The sequence below is a fragment of the Haematobia irritans genome, chromosome 1, assembly GCF_050003625.1.
Source record: "Haematobia irritans isolate KBUSLIRL chromosome 1, ASM5000362v1, whole genome shotgun sequence".
In the NCBI taxonomy this organism is placed as follows: domain Eukaryota; kingdom Metazoa; phylum Arthropoda; class Insecta; order Diptera; family Muscidae; genus Haematobia; species Haematobia irritans.
The window spans coordinates 172,856,394-172,868,452 of record NC_134397.1 but is presented as its reverse complement, the minus strand read 5'-3'; the positions used below and the strand labels follow the sequence as shown (position 1 = coordinate 172,868,452).

The 12,059-nt window shown below is 34.1% G+C and overlaps 1 protein-coding gene across 4 annotated transcripts in view; it reads right to left on the bottom strand.

The window, feature by feature from the left end:
- flfl (serine/threonine-protein phosphatase 4 regulatory subunit 3 flfl) overlaps positions 1-12,059 on the bottom strand; it is a 45,551-nt gene continuing 33,492 nt past the window's right edge. For 3 of the 4 annotated variants that reach the window (XM_075292123.1, XM_075292122.1, XM_075292124.1), the window contains 7 exons: positions 7,920-8,858; positions 7,644-7,821; positions 7,304-7,559; positions 6,964-7,230; positions 6,748-6,875; positions 3,395-4,260; positions 1-395 (listed from right to left, as the gene is read on the bottom strand). In XM_075292123.1, the coding sequence (XP_075148238.1) occupies positions 297-395; positions 3,395-4,260; positions 6,748-6,875; positions 6,964-7,230; positions 7,304-7,559; positions 7,644-7,821; positions 7,920-8,858 (2,733 nt within the window). In that variant the 3' untranslated portion in view covers positions 1-296. The remainder of the gene's footprint in view (positions 396-3,394; positions 4,261-6,747; positions 6,876-6,963; positions 7,231-7,303; positions 7,560-7,643; positions 7,822-7,919; positions 8,859-12,059) is intronic. The other variant, XM_075292125.1, reaches the window with a different exon arrangement.

Here is a 12,059-nt window from a genome sequence, read left to right as displayed (position 1 = left end):
GACGATGAAGATGATGCTGACGACGACGTTACAACAACAGGTGATGACGAAGACATGGTTGCGAATGTTTTTATAATAGTTTCAGCTGCCGCGGCCGCAGCTGCTGCTACAGCCACCGTATGCTGGTGTTGAAACTGATGCTGCGACGAATTATGGTGATTATGGTGTTGAGAAGAAGGATTATGGGAGTAATTCTGGTGATGCACAGAATGTTGTAGTTGATATTGCGTTTGCTGTTGTGGTTGGCTATGGATGATATTTTGATGGTGTGGATGTTGCTGTTTCTGATAAAGTTGCTATGCCAAACGTGGTTTCTTTTGATGTGGCGTTTCCGTTTCTTCATCATCGTCTTCTGGTTCATATTCATCACCCGAATCACTACCGTAATCAACAAGCTAAAAAAATAACAAAAAATGGGAAAATTGATCATTTAACATTCACAATCATACACTTCTGAAAAATTATATCGTGAATATTCTACGCAGCTATTAATAAGAATCTAATCAAGCACAAATTCAACCTTTTTGTCGCTTTTCGTCTGTCGCCACTAATTGGTATTCCGTTCGTCGATATATTCTACTATAGACGAAAATCGATATTCCTGGTGCCGCCAATATAGTCGCATTTTGTCGCCGTTAAATTTAACAGCGACGAGTTTAATAATTATTTTTGAAGTAGTTTTTTAGACTTTATTAATCGAACAATTGAATAAGGGTGATTAGGAGGATCAGGAATAAGGGTGATTAGGAGGTAAATGAAGCCACCGTGCAATAGTTAGCATTCCCGCCTTGCATAGGCATAGTCGTGGGTTCTAATCCAGTTTCGACCAAACACCAAAAAGATTTTCAGCGGTGGATGATGTCCTCTTAGCAACGTTGTTGACATTTCTGAGTGTTTCAAAGCTTCTCTAAGTGGAATTAACATACAATTGGTGATAAGAGTGTTCACCACTGTGGTATCAGAATGGACTGAATAGTCTAAATATCGTGCTGCCACTATACCTTATCTAACCTAGAGGGGAAATCGAAAATTGATTTCATGACAAAAAAATCGATATAGACATTTGGTACACTTCAAATTCGATTAATCGATATTTGCCATTTTTTGAAAATCGATTTCAATCGACTTTTGGTGTTGAAAATCGACTTTTTGCGAAAAAAATTTCGAAGTAGACTATTGGTACCTGGACATTATGGGAATGAAGAGGCAGATGTACTGGCGAAGGTGGCACGGATAACGTCATTTCGTACGTTTTTCCTCCGCTTTCTTTATTTATTTACAAGATCAATAGCAAATATGAAGATTTATGGAAGAGACGATGGGCTTCTTCTATAGGCTGTGGACAAACGAAAATGATATGGGACGAATATAATATAAGGAACTCTGAAATCCTGATGTCATTGCAAAGAGAGGATGTGAGGTCGATAACAGGCATCATAATAGGACACAATACTCTGGGAAAACACAGGGTAAGGATCGGTCTAGAGAATGATATTTGTAGGTGGTGTCTGGACCCCGAGGCTACGGAAGATTCATTTCACTTCCTGTGCCAGTGTCCACCACTATCTTTCAGAAGAAATAAGTTACTGGGCTCTTATTTCTATTACCAACTTGCAAGAATGCAGCCTAAGGAGTATTCTCGCCTTCATCAAGGCATGGGGGTGGAGGATCTAGGCGCATCCGAAGGACACATCATAGAATGGACTCATTCCGGCCGGAGTGAGAGACATGAAGAGGAAGATGGAAAGAAGTTTGAGGAACCGCAATGCACCAACTATGGTCTAAGTGGGCACAAATCCGCTAGTTCGACTTTTGATGTTGAGAAAAATCGACGAGTCCGATTGAATTTGAAGTTAATATGACGTAAATCTTATAAATCTTGACTTTTGGCACTTTTCAAAATCAACTAATCGACATTTGATATTTTTGAAAATCGACTCCAATTGACTTTTGATGTCGACTTTTAAATAAAAATCGATAAGTCTGATCTGTATTGCAAAGAGGATATGATGTAAATCTAATGGTAACTACGTGAAAAAGAATGTTTTACTGGAAAAAATTCTCCTGCATGCGTATTTGATTGCAGTTTGGATGTCTCAAAATAATTACAGTACGTGAAATTAGTGTAAATTGCCACAAATAGTCCCATCATAGGTCTGGAATTTAAATTTTCGTATAAATGTTTTGTATAAAACATGTCCTAATGCTTGAGTTTGTCCAAGGCTGATTCATGGGCATCTTTCTATGGAATGGTCCTAATAAACTGTCCCAGGACGACTCCTTTAGAATGAGTCCAAGTCATGTCCTAAAGTATACATTTACTTCGTCGATGGCAAAACCATGTTAAAATGACCGTACCGGCCATTCCATCATTTTTCATCAGAACTGTTACTGCTACATACCCACTAAAAACTAGTTCTGGGATTGGTCCATTTCCCGTATTTGAATTACGGTATTTTTGTACATTCTTGAAGACCAAAAAAAAAAACTAAAAACTAATGTTGGGCATTATAGATCAGTGTAGTGATGGCTCACTTCAGCTCTTTTCCGATCAACGAACTAGTTCGGTCAGTTAGTTCATTTTCAGTCAGTGACCGTTTGATTTCCAGTTCATCATAAATGAAACACATTAGCCTTGCGTTGATTTATTCATCGCAAAAAACACATGCGAAAAGAATCCCGAACAGCTTATGTGCAAAAAAGATCGATATGTGCGTAAAGGCAGAAAATTGTCCAATTATTACGAAAGCGAAAATAAATGAGCGAACAAACTGATAAAATGTGCTTAGTTAGCTAAACTGACATGGTCATGTTCATTTCAGTGAACCGTTCAATTGAACTAAATAGTTCGTACGCGAACTCTACTACAAACTCCACTGAAGGTTTCAATGCTTTGGGAGTAGCTATTGAAGGACTATTAAATGCACTATTTTTGGAACGTCCTCCTAGAACGTTCAAATTGAACGAAGTTTATTGAAAAACGATTGTAAGGATACAGTAGGACTGAGGTAAAGTGAGAAATCTTACTATGGCTCTTTGTAATATAACAATTATATGTACGAACATTCCCAGCAACTCTTAGAGGTATAATACATATGGTATTAACAAATTTAGACGTACAATGCTGCATATGCTATAGTAGACTGGTGGTCCTCAGTTTAGGAATCGGAAATGATGTTTGTTTTGCACCATTTCTTAATGATTTCAAAGGCGCTATGTCATATTGTCACCATAGCTATTTTAAGGCAAAATTGGAAATAACGATATGCGACCTACTGCTGTGGTACTAGCTCCCAAATACTATCCAATCCCTCTCGCTTTTTCTAAAACTCTAACAAGTCATTAAATATACTCCAAGTCCAATATAATAAAAATATTCATTTAACACACTCACCTTCTTTAGAATGTTTTCGCCGGTTATTGTTGTTGGTGTAGATGACGGCGCTGCCTCTTTATTTTCCATTACATTAGCGGCATTACTACAGCTATTAAGTTTATTTGCTACAGCAGCTACTACTTCAGCAGCTACGGCAGCAACAGCTTCACTAGAAGCCATCGATGATAGTAATTGTGTGGCGGCCGCTGCTGCAGCCACTGCAGATTCTGTCAAAGCACTTGATGATGGACCTGCCGTTGATGATTGTGTCACACTGCTACCGGTCGCTGAATTCGATTGTGTAGCTTCGGTATCATTGTTTGACCCACCTGAACTTAACGCCGCCAATTCTTGTTGTTGTTCAACTGCTGCCAGTTGTTGCTGCAATTCAACAATATCACTTTGTTGTGCTGGTTGCGCATCCAAATGGGATGATGCTGCTGATGTGACACCAACTGCTGCCGCTGCGGCTGCAGCCGCAACCAAAGTACTATTCAGATTCAATTGTTGCTGCTGGTAGCTGTGAGACTGTGGATCCTGTTGTTGTTGTTGATGCAATAAATTTGCACCCAAATGTTGCTCACTACTACTGCTACTACAATTACTACTACTGGCGCTGGAACCACTATTGCTGCTTGTGGAGGGTGTTTGAGTTTGGATACCGCCGGCATTGCTATCACCAATCACACCACCACCTGTTGTTCCACCTGTAGGTGAATGATTTGACGTCGTCGCAGATGTTATATTCAAACTATTGGCGGATGTGCTACCACTTAACATACTATTACTTGTTCCATGTTGCTGTAGCTGTTGTTGTGAATTCTGTGGCGGTGATTTCTGCTGCATTTGCTGCTGAGATGGTGAACCATTTTTTTCTGTAACGGCTGTGAAAATTAACAAAATTCGATTATTAAAAGGGTGGCATTCAATAAAAATAAAATGCAGTGATATTTGACTTTTTCAAATGCATTGATTAAGTTATGTTGAGCTGGCAGGTTGGAATTCAGTTCATTGTAAAACCCCATTACTAAAATTACCTGTAAACACAATTTCATTTTTTTTCCAGTTTATATAGTAAATCCATGGATTAAAATTTCCGTTAATCCCTTCTTTATTGAAATAATCTGATTTTTTGCAAAATCTTCACTCAAAAGAAGAGAGTAATCCCCTTCTCCTCGGCATGGTGACGGTTCATGCAGTTGTAGAATTCATCGCTATTTCTTCTACACAAATAAGAAAAGATAACTTCGCTTAAAACAAGCAAAGTACTAAATTTTTTGGTATTTTGATTGCACGCCTGACAACAATATGTAAATAATGGTGGTACTGATATTATCGAGTTGCACCAGGATAAGCAAACGCTACGCTTTCCGCCCTCGTTGCAGCCGGGTCTACGGCCCGGGGCGGACACAGGGTTTTCAACCCTGTCCAAGGACTGCAAACCCCCATTTGGAGTATGCTTATTTCCCGAAAAACTCGAAAATACCAACTCCAAAGGGCTACAACAACAACAACAACGCTACGCCTTCCTCTTACACTCCTGAATATTTGTTTATGTTTTTTATTGCGATTCCTACGAACGTTTTTGCAAAGAGCTTTTCAACGAAATATGGGTCGCTTTATAAGGGGGCAATATACAATTACGAACAGATATGGACCAATTTTTGTTTGATTGGGGATAGGTATATCTGGGGACTATATATAACTATAGACCGATGTGAACCAATTTTGGCATGGTTGTTAGCGCCATATACTAGCACAATGTAAAAATTTCAACCGAATCGGATGAATTTTGTTCCTCCAAGGGGCTCCGGAGGTCAAATCTGGGGATCGGTTTATATGGGGGCTATATATAATTGGACCGATATGGACGAATTTTTGCATGGTTTTTAAAGACTAAATACTTAGACCACGTACAAAATTTCAACTGGCTCCGGTAAAATTTACTACTCCAAGAGGCTCCGGAGGTCAAATCTTGGGATCAGTTTATATGGGGACTATATATAATTATGGACCGATATGGATAAATTTTTGCACGGTTTTTAGGGACCATATTCTAAATCCACGAACCAAATTTCAACCGGATCGGATGAATTTTGACCCTCCAAGAAGCTTTGGAGGTCAAATCTGGGGATCGGTTTATATGGGGGCTATATATAATTATGGATCGATGTGGACCAATTTTTGCTCGGTTGTTAGAGACCATATGTTAACACCATGTACCAAATTTCATCCGGATAGGATGACATTTACTTTTTTTAGAAGCTCCGGAAGCCAAATCTGGGGATCGGTTTATATGGGGGCTATATACAATTATAGACCGATGTGGACCAATTTTTGCATGCTTGTTAGAGACCATATACCAACACCACGTACCAAATTTCACTCAGATCGGATGAAATATGTTTTTCTTAGAGGCTCCGCAAGGCAGATCTGGAGGTCCGTTTATATGGGAGCTAAACGTAAAAGGGGACGATATGGCCCATTTGCAATACCATCCGACCTACATCAATACCAACTACTTGTGCCAAGTTTCAAGTCGATAGCTTGTTTCGTTCAGAAATTAGCGTGATTTCAACAGACGGACGGACATGCTTAGATCGACTCAGAATTTCACCTTGACCCAGAATATATATACTTTATAGATTCTTAGAGCAATATTTCGTTGTGTTACAAACGGATTGACAAAGTTAATATACCCCCTATATTAATTATACCCTCCTATGGTGGAGGGTATAATTAATTGATACAATTACTTTTTGTCATTGATTTTTATTTCAATTAAAAAATGTGTTTAGCCAATTAACGGCCATTTTCATGTAGCACCGTTAGGCTTTAACTGCCAGTTAAAAGAAAGTAAATTCCAAATATCTTCTCTCCGGTTAACTTTAACTGAAAAATTTTCGGCAGTTAAGTTCCTAACTGTCATGTGGAATATATATGCAAGATAGCAGCTATGCCCATCATACGGTTTAAAAGTTCGTTAGTTAACGGAGCACTAACGGAGCTTCATGAAAATGGGCGTAAGTTTTTAATTGAATATATTTTAACATCAATTAAAATTTTAATTGGCAATTGATGATATTGTTGCTTTTTTTTTGTATGTAGAACTAAATCGCAACTAAATGGGGAGTTTGGTGTCGGTAGTCAAAGGGTTAAGCCTTACTGGCTTTTTTTTTGACACACCAACACATTGGAGAACAAAAACACCGAAATTGTTAGGATTTAACGAATAGCTACCTTGGCAATTATTGATTTGCACAAAGCCACGGATGGTAAAAACCTCTACTACCTTTCTAAAATCTATATTTTCAATTAATTTTCCAAATCTACATCTATATTTTAAAGTAAACAAATATTCAATTACTCACACTTCATGACGGTATTATAATTTTCCAGTTCCTCTAAATCTTCTTCTTCATTAAACCACATTTCTTCTTCCTCTTCCATTTGCCTTTGATCACGACGAAAACGTCCACCACGAATTATTGGAATGCCACTGTCAAAAAAAAAATAGAAAATAAATTAATTTAAATAACAATGGGGAAAAATAAAACATCGTATATAGTACAAGCAATTTTACTCACGTGTCTAGACCCATCTTGTCGCGATCTTTTATTCGCTCCTGATATTGATCGTAACGATTCTTTAAATATTTAAATGTTTGAACATATTCGATTTCATCAAATATTTTGCTAAATGTTTCAACAAAATAGACACACAATGTCTTAATGTCCTCCAATTTAACAAATTCAAACAGTTCCAATATAGCCGATTCGAGTAGATTATAACGACCGTTGTTGCGTATGAAGGCATCCACCACTGGGGCAAAAAGATTTCCCTTAACAATGTGTCTATAAAAAAAAATATAGGAAATTTATAAAATTTGTATTCCAAAACTGCAATAAGTTTATTATTAGAGCTTACCGATTATAAAACTCATCTTTTAATGCTACAATCTTTCTTAAAAGCCTTAAAGCGCCTAAAACAAGGAACGTATGAGAACTCTTCATGAGTACAAGAATTCTCTTGAGGAGATCTTTTTGTATGATGAAATTCTTTATATGATAAGTATGATGTTCAACACAAAATGATAAAATATCTAAAACTATTCCCAATAATTGTGCTGTTTGATAATCTTCGTTTTGCGGACGATCATCGATCGTATTGAGCAACAAAGGTGCTAGAAAATTGTAAAAACAAATATAGAAATTCAAATTAATACCAAATAAAATTGCATGGGATATTCTTACGACACGCAACTTACCTATCAATGTTTGTATACTGTGTTTATAGAAAAAGTTTAAGAAATCTCCCTTTTCAGTTAACATATTTTCGGGTTCCAATAATATCTTAATTATGCCCATCAATTGCACAGCAACTCCCAATTCGGGTTCGGAATCATTTAACATTTGTTCAATGGCAATGTTTAATAACATACGGTCCTGGCGAACGAAACATAGAACGAGAATAAAACATAGATTAGTAAATATGTAAAATTTATATATACATAGAAAAATAAGGGAGGGGTCTTATCACTTACCCCTTCTGTACGACTCACTTGTTGCAGGGTATAATTACGTACAACCAACGGTGAAAATTCAACAATCGCCGTCAGTATATCTATTGAAGCCGCCTTTGTTTTCTGATCATTCATCACAAGTGTTATTTCCAATGCTTGCAATATGCCCAAACACGTCAGTGTTTTGTAAAATGAGTCTTTACCTTGGGGCTGTAGATTTTGGGCATAATTGCAGAATTCCTTCAAAAACAAGACAATGTCACGACGCTTGGCATCGCTGGTATTTGGATCGGTAAGCATTGTGAACATATCAACAAGAAAACGTTCATCCTCTTGTATCAGTGTGACAATTTCGACTTTGTTAAAAAATATAAAACTAGATAAAGTATTTAACATATTATCCTCTACGAATACGGATGGCGTGGGCAATATAATATCCTGTATATACTGCACACGAAATGTCTGATGGATTTTAGCTAATAGATCTTGATTCTTAATGGGGACAGCTTCACGGAATTTAGCCCATTGTTTTAAATACTGACGATGCTTCTTCGGCTGAGTGGCGCTTGGATCGTATTCGAGGCAACCGACCACATCGAATATTGTATCCTCCGCAAACATAATTTCGAACAATGCATTCTTATTTAATAGAAATATATTTTTAAATATTTCGAAAAGATGATGCAGGCCCTCGGTATTATCCAGATCTTCGCATACATGAAATATATTAAGTAACTTCTTAATATAATTCTCCGATTCCAAAGCCATGGATAGTTTCTCTTTGCGCAATGGAGTGGTTAAACAATTCTGTATAACTTCGGAGATATCTTCCAGGCGGGCCAATTCACAGGGCGGCAATTCAATGGGCGGTGCGGTATCGGACATATCCTCGAAACGTTCATCTTCGGATTCTTCAACAATATCCTGTGTAATTTCAACGGATGGATCTTTTCCTTGAACCTGAAATTATGAAATTGTTAGGATTAATCAATAAAATGAGGGAAAATTTAATAATAAAATTTGACTTTTTTGAATAAAATACGTTGTTTTTAACGATATATTGCTTAGAATCAGCTATAGCCACTATGACTTTCCCTGGACAACTGGATTCTCCCAAAAATAATCGATTCGTTAACTACGGTATCATATAAATTGTTTGAATTGCTCTTTACTTCTGAATATAGCGACTTTTAATTACATTTATCTGATAAATTTGTTAACTACAGTATCTGAACATTTTGGCTTTGTATGAAATGTTCAATATTTCTGAATATAGCAATGTCCACGAGACTACTAACATCGTTTTGGGTTATTATATACAATTCATTCATTTTTATTTATTTCAAAAGCATAAAATTTTGCTCAGAAATCACTCACTGACGTTCGCCATGGCTATGGCGCCACATCACCAACTAAGAAGATTAAATGCCAGTTTACCTGCTGATCTGGAATTGTCTTAGAGGAGTTCGAATCACGGTTGCCACAGTTGGTAGAATTCTACCAAAAATGGTAGCTTTTTTACTGTTTGGGAGATTGGTACAATTATTGATGTTTTGGTAGATTTTGCCAAATATTTCTCTCCAACTAAGAATACACAAATTTTCTATACAAAATAAACTTTTGACAAAATTTTCTATACAATATAAACTTTTGACAAAATTTTCTATACAAAATACAACTTTTGACAAAATTTTCTATACAAAATACAACTTTTTCTATAAAAATAAAATGTTGACAAAAATTTTCTATAGAAATAAAATTTTGACAAAATTTTCTATAGAAATAAAATTTTGACAAAATTTTCTATAGAAATAAAATTTTGACAAAATTGTCTATAGAAATAAAATTTTGACAAAATTTTCTATAGAAATAAAATTTTGACAAAATTTTCTGTAGAAATAAAACACAAAATTTTCTATAGAAATAAAATTTGACAACAATTTTCTATAGAAATAAAATTTTGACAAAATTTTCTATAGAAATAAAATTTTGACAAAATTTTCTGTAGAAATAAAATTTTGACAAAATTTTCTATAGAAATAAAATTTTGACAAAATTTTCTATAGAAATAAAATGTTGACAAAATTTTTTACAGAAATAAAATTTTGACAAAATTTTTTACAGAAATAAAATTTTGACAAAATTTTTTACAGAAATAAAATTTTGACAAAAATTTTCTATAGAAATAAAATTTTGACAAAATTTTCTATAGAAATAAAATTTTGACAAAATTTTCTATAGAAATAAAATTTTGACAAAATGTTCTATAAAAATAAAAGTTTGTCAAAATTTTTTATAGAAATGAAATCTTGACAAAATTTTCTATAGAAATAAAATTTTGACAACATTTTCTATAGAAACAAAATTTTGACAAAATTTTCTATAGAAATAAAATTTTGAAAAATTTTCTATAGAAATAAAATTTTGAAAAATTTTCTATAGAAATAAAATTTTGACAAAATTTTCTATAGAAATAAAATTTTGACAAAATTTTCTATAGAAATAAAATTTTGACAAAATTTTCTATAGAAATAAAATTTTGACAAAATTTTCTATAGAAATAAAAATTTGACAAAATTTTCTATAGAAATAAAATTTTGATAAAATTTTCTGTAGAAATAAAACTTTGACAAAATTTTCTGTAGAAATAAAACTTTGACAAAATTTTCTAAAGAAATAAAATTTGACAAAAATTTTCTATAACATAAAATTTTGCAAAAAAAAAATGGTTTTTGGTAAAAATTTCTCCAAATTTTGCTAGATTATTTTTAGCTAAAATGGCAACCTTGGTGCGAATGCGTCCAATCGTTAGGAGGAAGATCGCTTCACCGTGAAGAACTCAGTAATCTCATTGAGATATTTATCGTAGGCTATGATCATTTTGTGGTTGAGGATGTCATCGCAGGCCCGTTATCTTCGGAACTTTTGGTGTAGAAAATTTGAGTATTAGTTATTCCCAGCAGATGGCAATTCAATATTGGGAATTAGTATTTCAAATTTCTTGACGAGAGAGGTTTTCTTCGAGTATAATCCACAATGGTTGGAAGATCTAGTATTTGTTTAATTGGAGTTGGAGTTGCAGCGTTTGATCTTTGTGGTTATTATGACAAAAATGTTTCTTCAAGACAAATATTTTATTTTATTTTAGAAGAGTATTTATTATTTTTTGATAACTCCTAATAGCGACAATTTATTTGAGTGCATAAATATCCCTTGAATTGTGTAAATGTGTCGAATTTTAAATATTTTTAGTTTGTACCAACAAGTGAAAGTTACTTCTTCAACAAAAAGGAATAAACGGGAGACTTTGACTTTGTATGGCCTAAAACAAAAATTATAATTTCAAGAGGTATGGACTCTATGGAAAATTAGACAAAATTTTATTTTTATAGAAAAGTTGACTAAAAATGTTATTTCTGTAGTTCTTTTCTACAGAAAATTTTGTCAAAATTTTATTTTTATAGAAAATTTTGTCAAAATTTTATTTAATAAAAAATTTGGTCAAAATTTATTTCTATAGAAATTTTTGTCAACATTTTACTTCTAAAGAAAATTTTGTCAAATTTTATTTCTAAAGAAAGTTTTGTAACAATTTATTTTTTAAGAAAATTTTGTCAACAATTTAATTTTCTCTAGAAATTAAATTGTTGACAAAATTTTCTTACCTCGTAGTTGTGGAGGAATATTTTGTAAAATCTATCAAAACATCAATAATTATAATTCTACCAACAGTGGCCGTTGGGCTATACTGCAGTGAGGACTGAAAAAAACAGTCGCGGTGTCTGCTGTTGCATTGTAAAACGTTAAAGTTTCAAGAAGCAAAAATATTCCTGGACACTAACATCCTTAAAGGTTCTGTTCTTTTATTTCCTGTTATGCTTTAATTTGATAAGTATTCAAACTATTGGTAAACACAAGATATATTTATTTAATATATTGTTTTTATGGTGTTACAATAGTCCCTAGTTTAACTTTTACGTGTGATTCAGCCTCAAAAACTTGTTTTAGTGAGCTTAAAAAATGGCAGACATATTTGCTATTTCAGCAAATCGCTTTTTCAGCATACATTTTTTCTTTCTTTCTTTGGGTGTATAGGAGTTGGCCTAAAGCTAACTGTAGCCTTATTTTTTAAATCGACTACATGTTATTAAATCGCCGCTC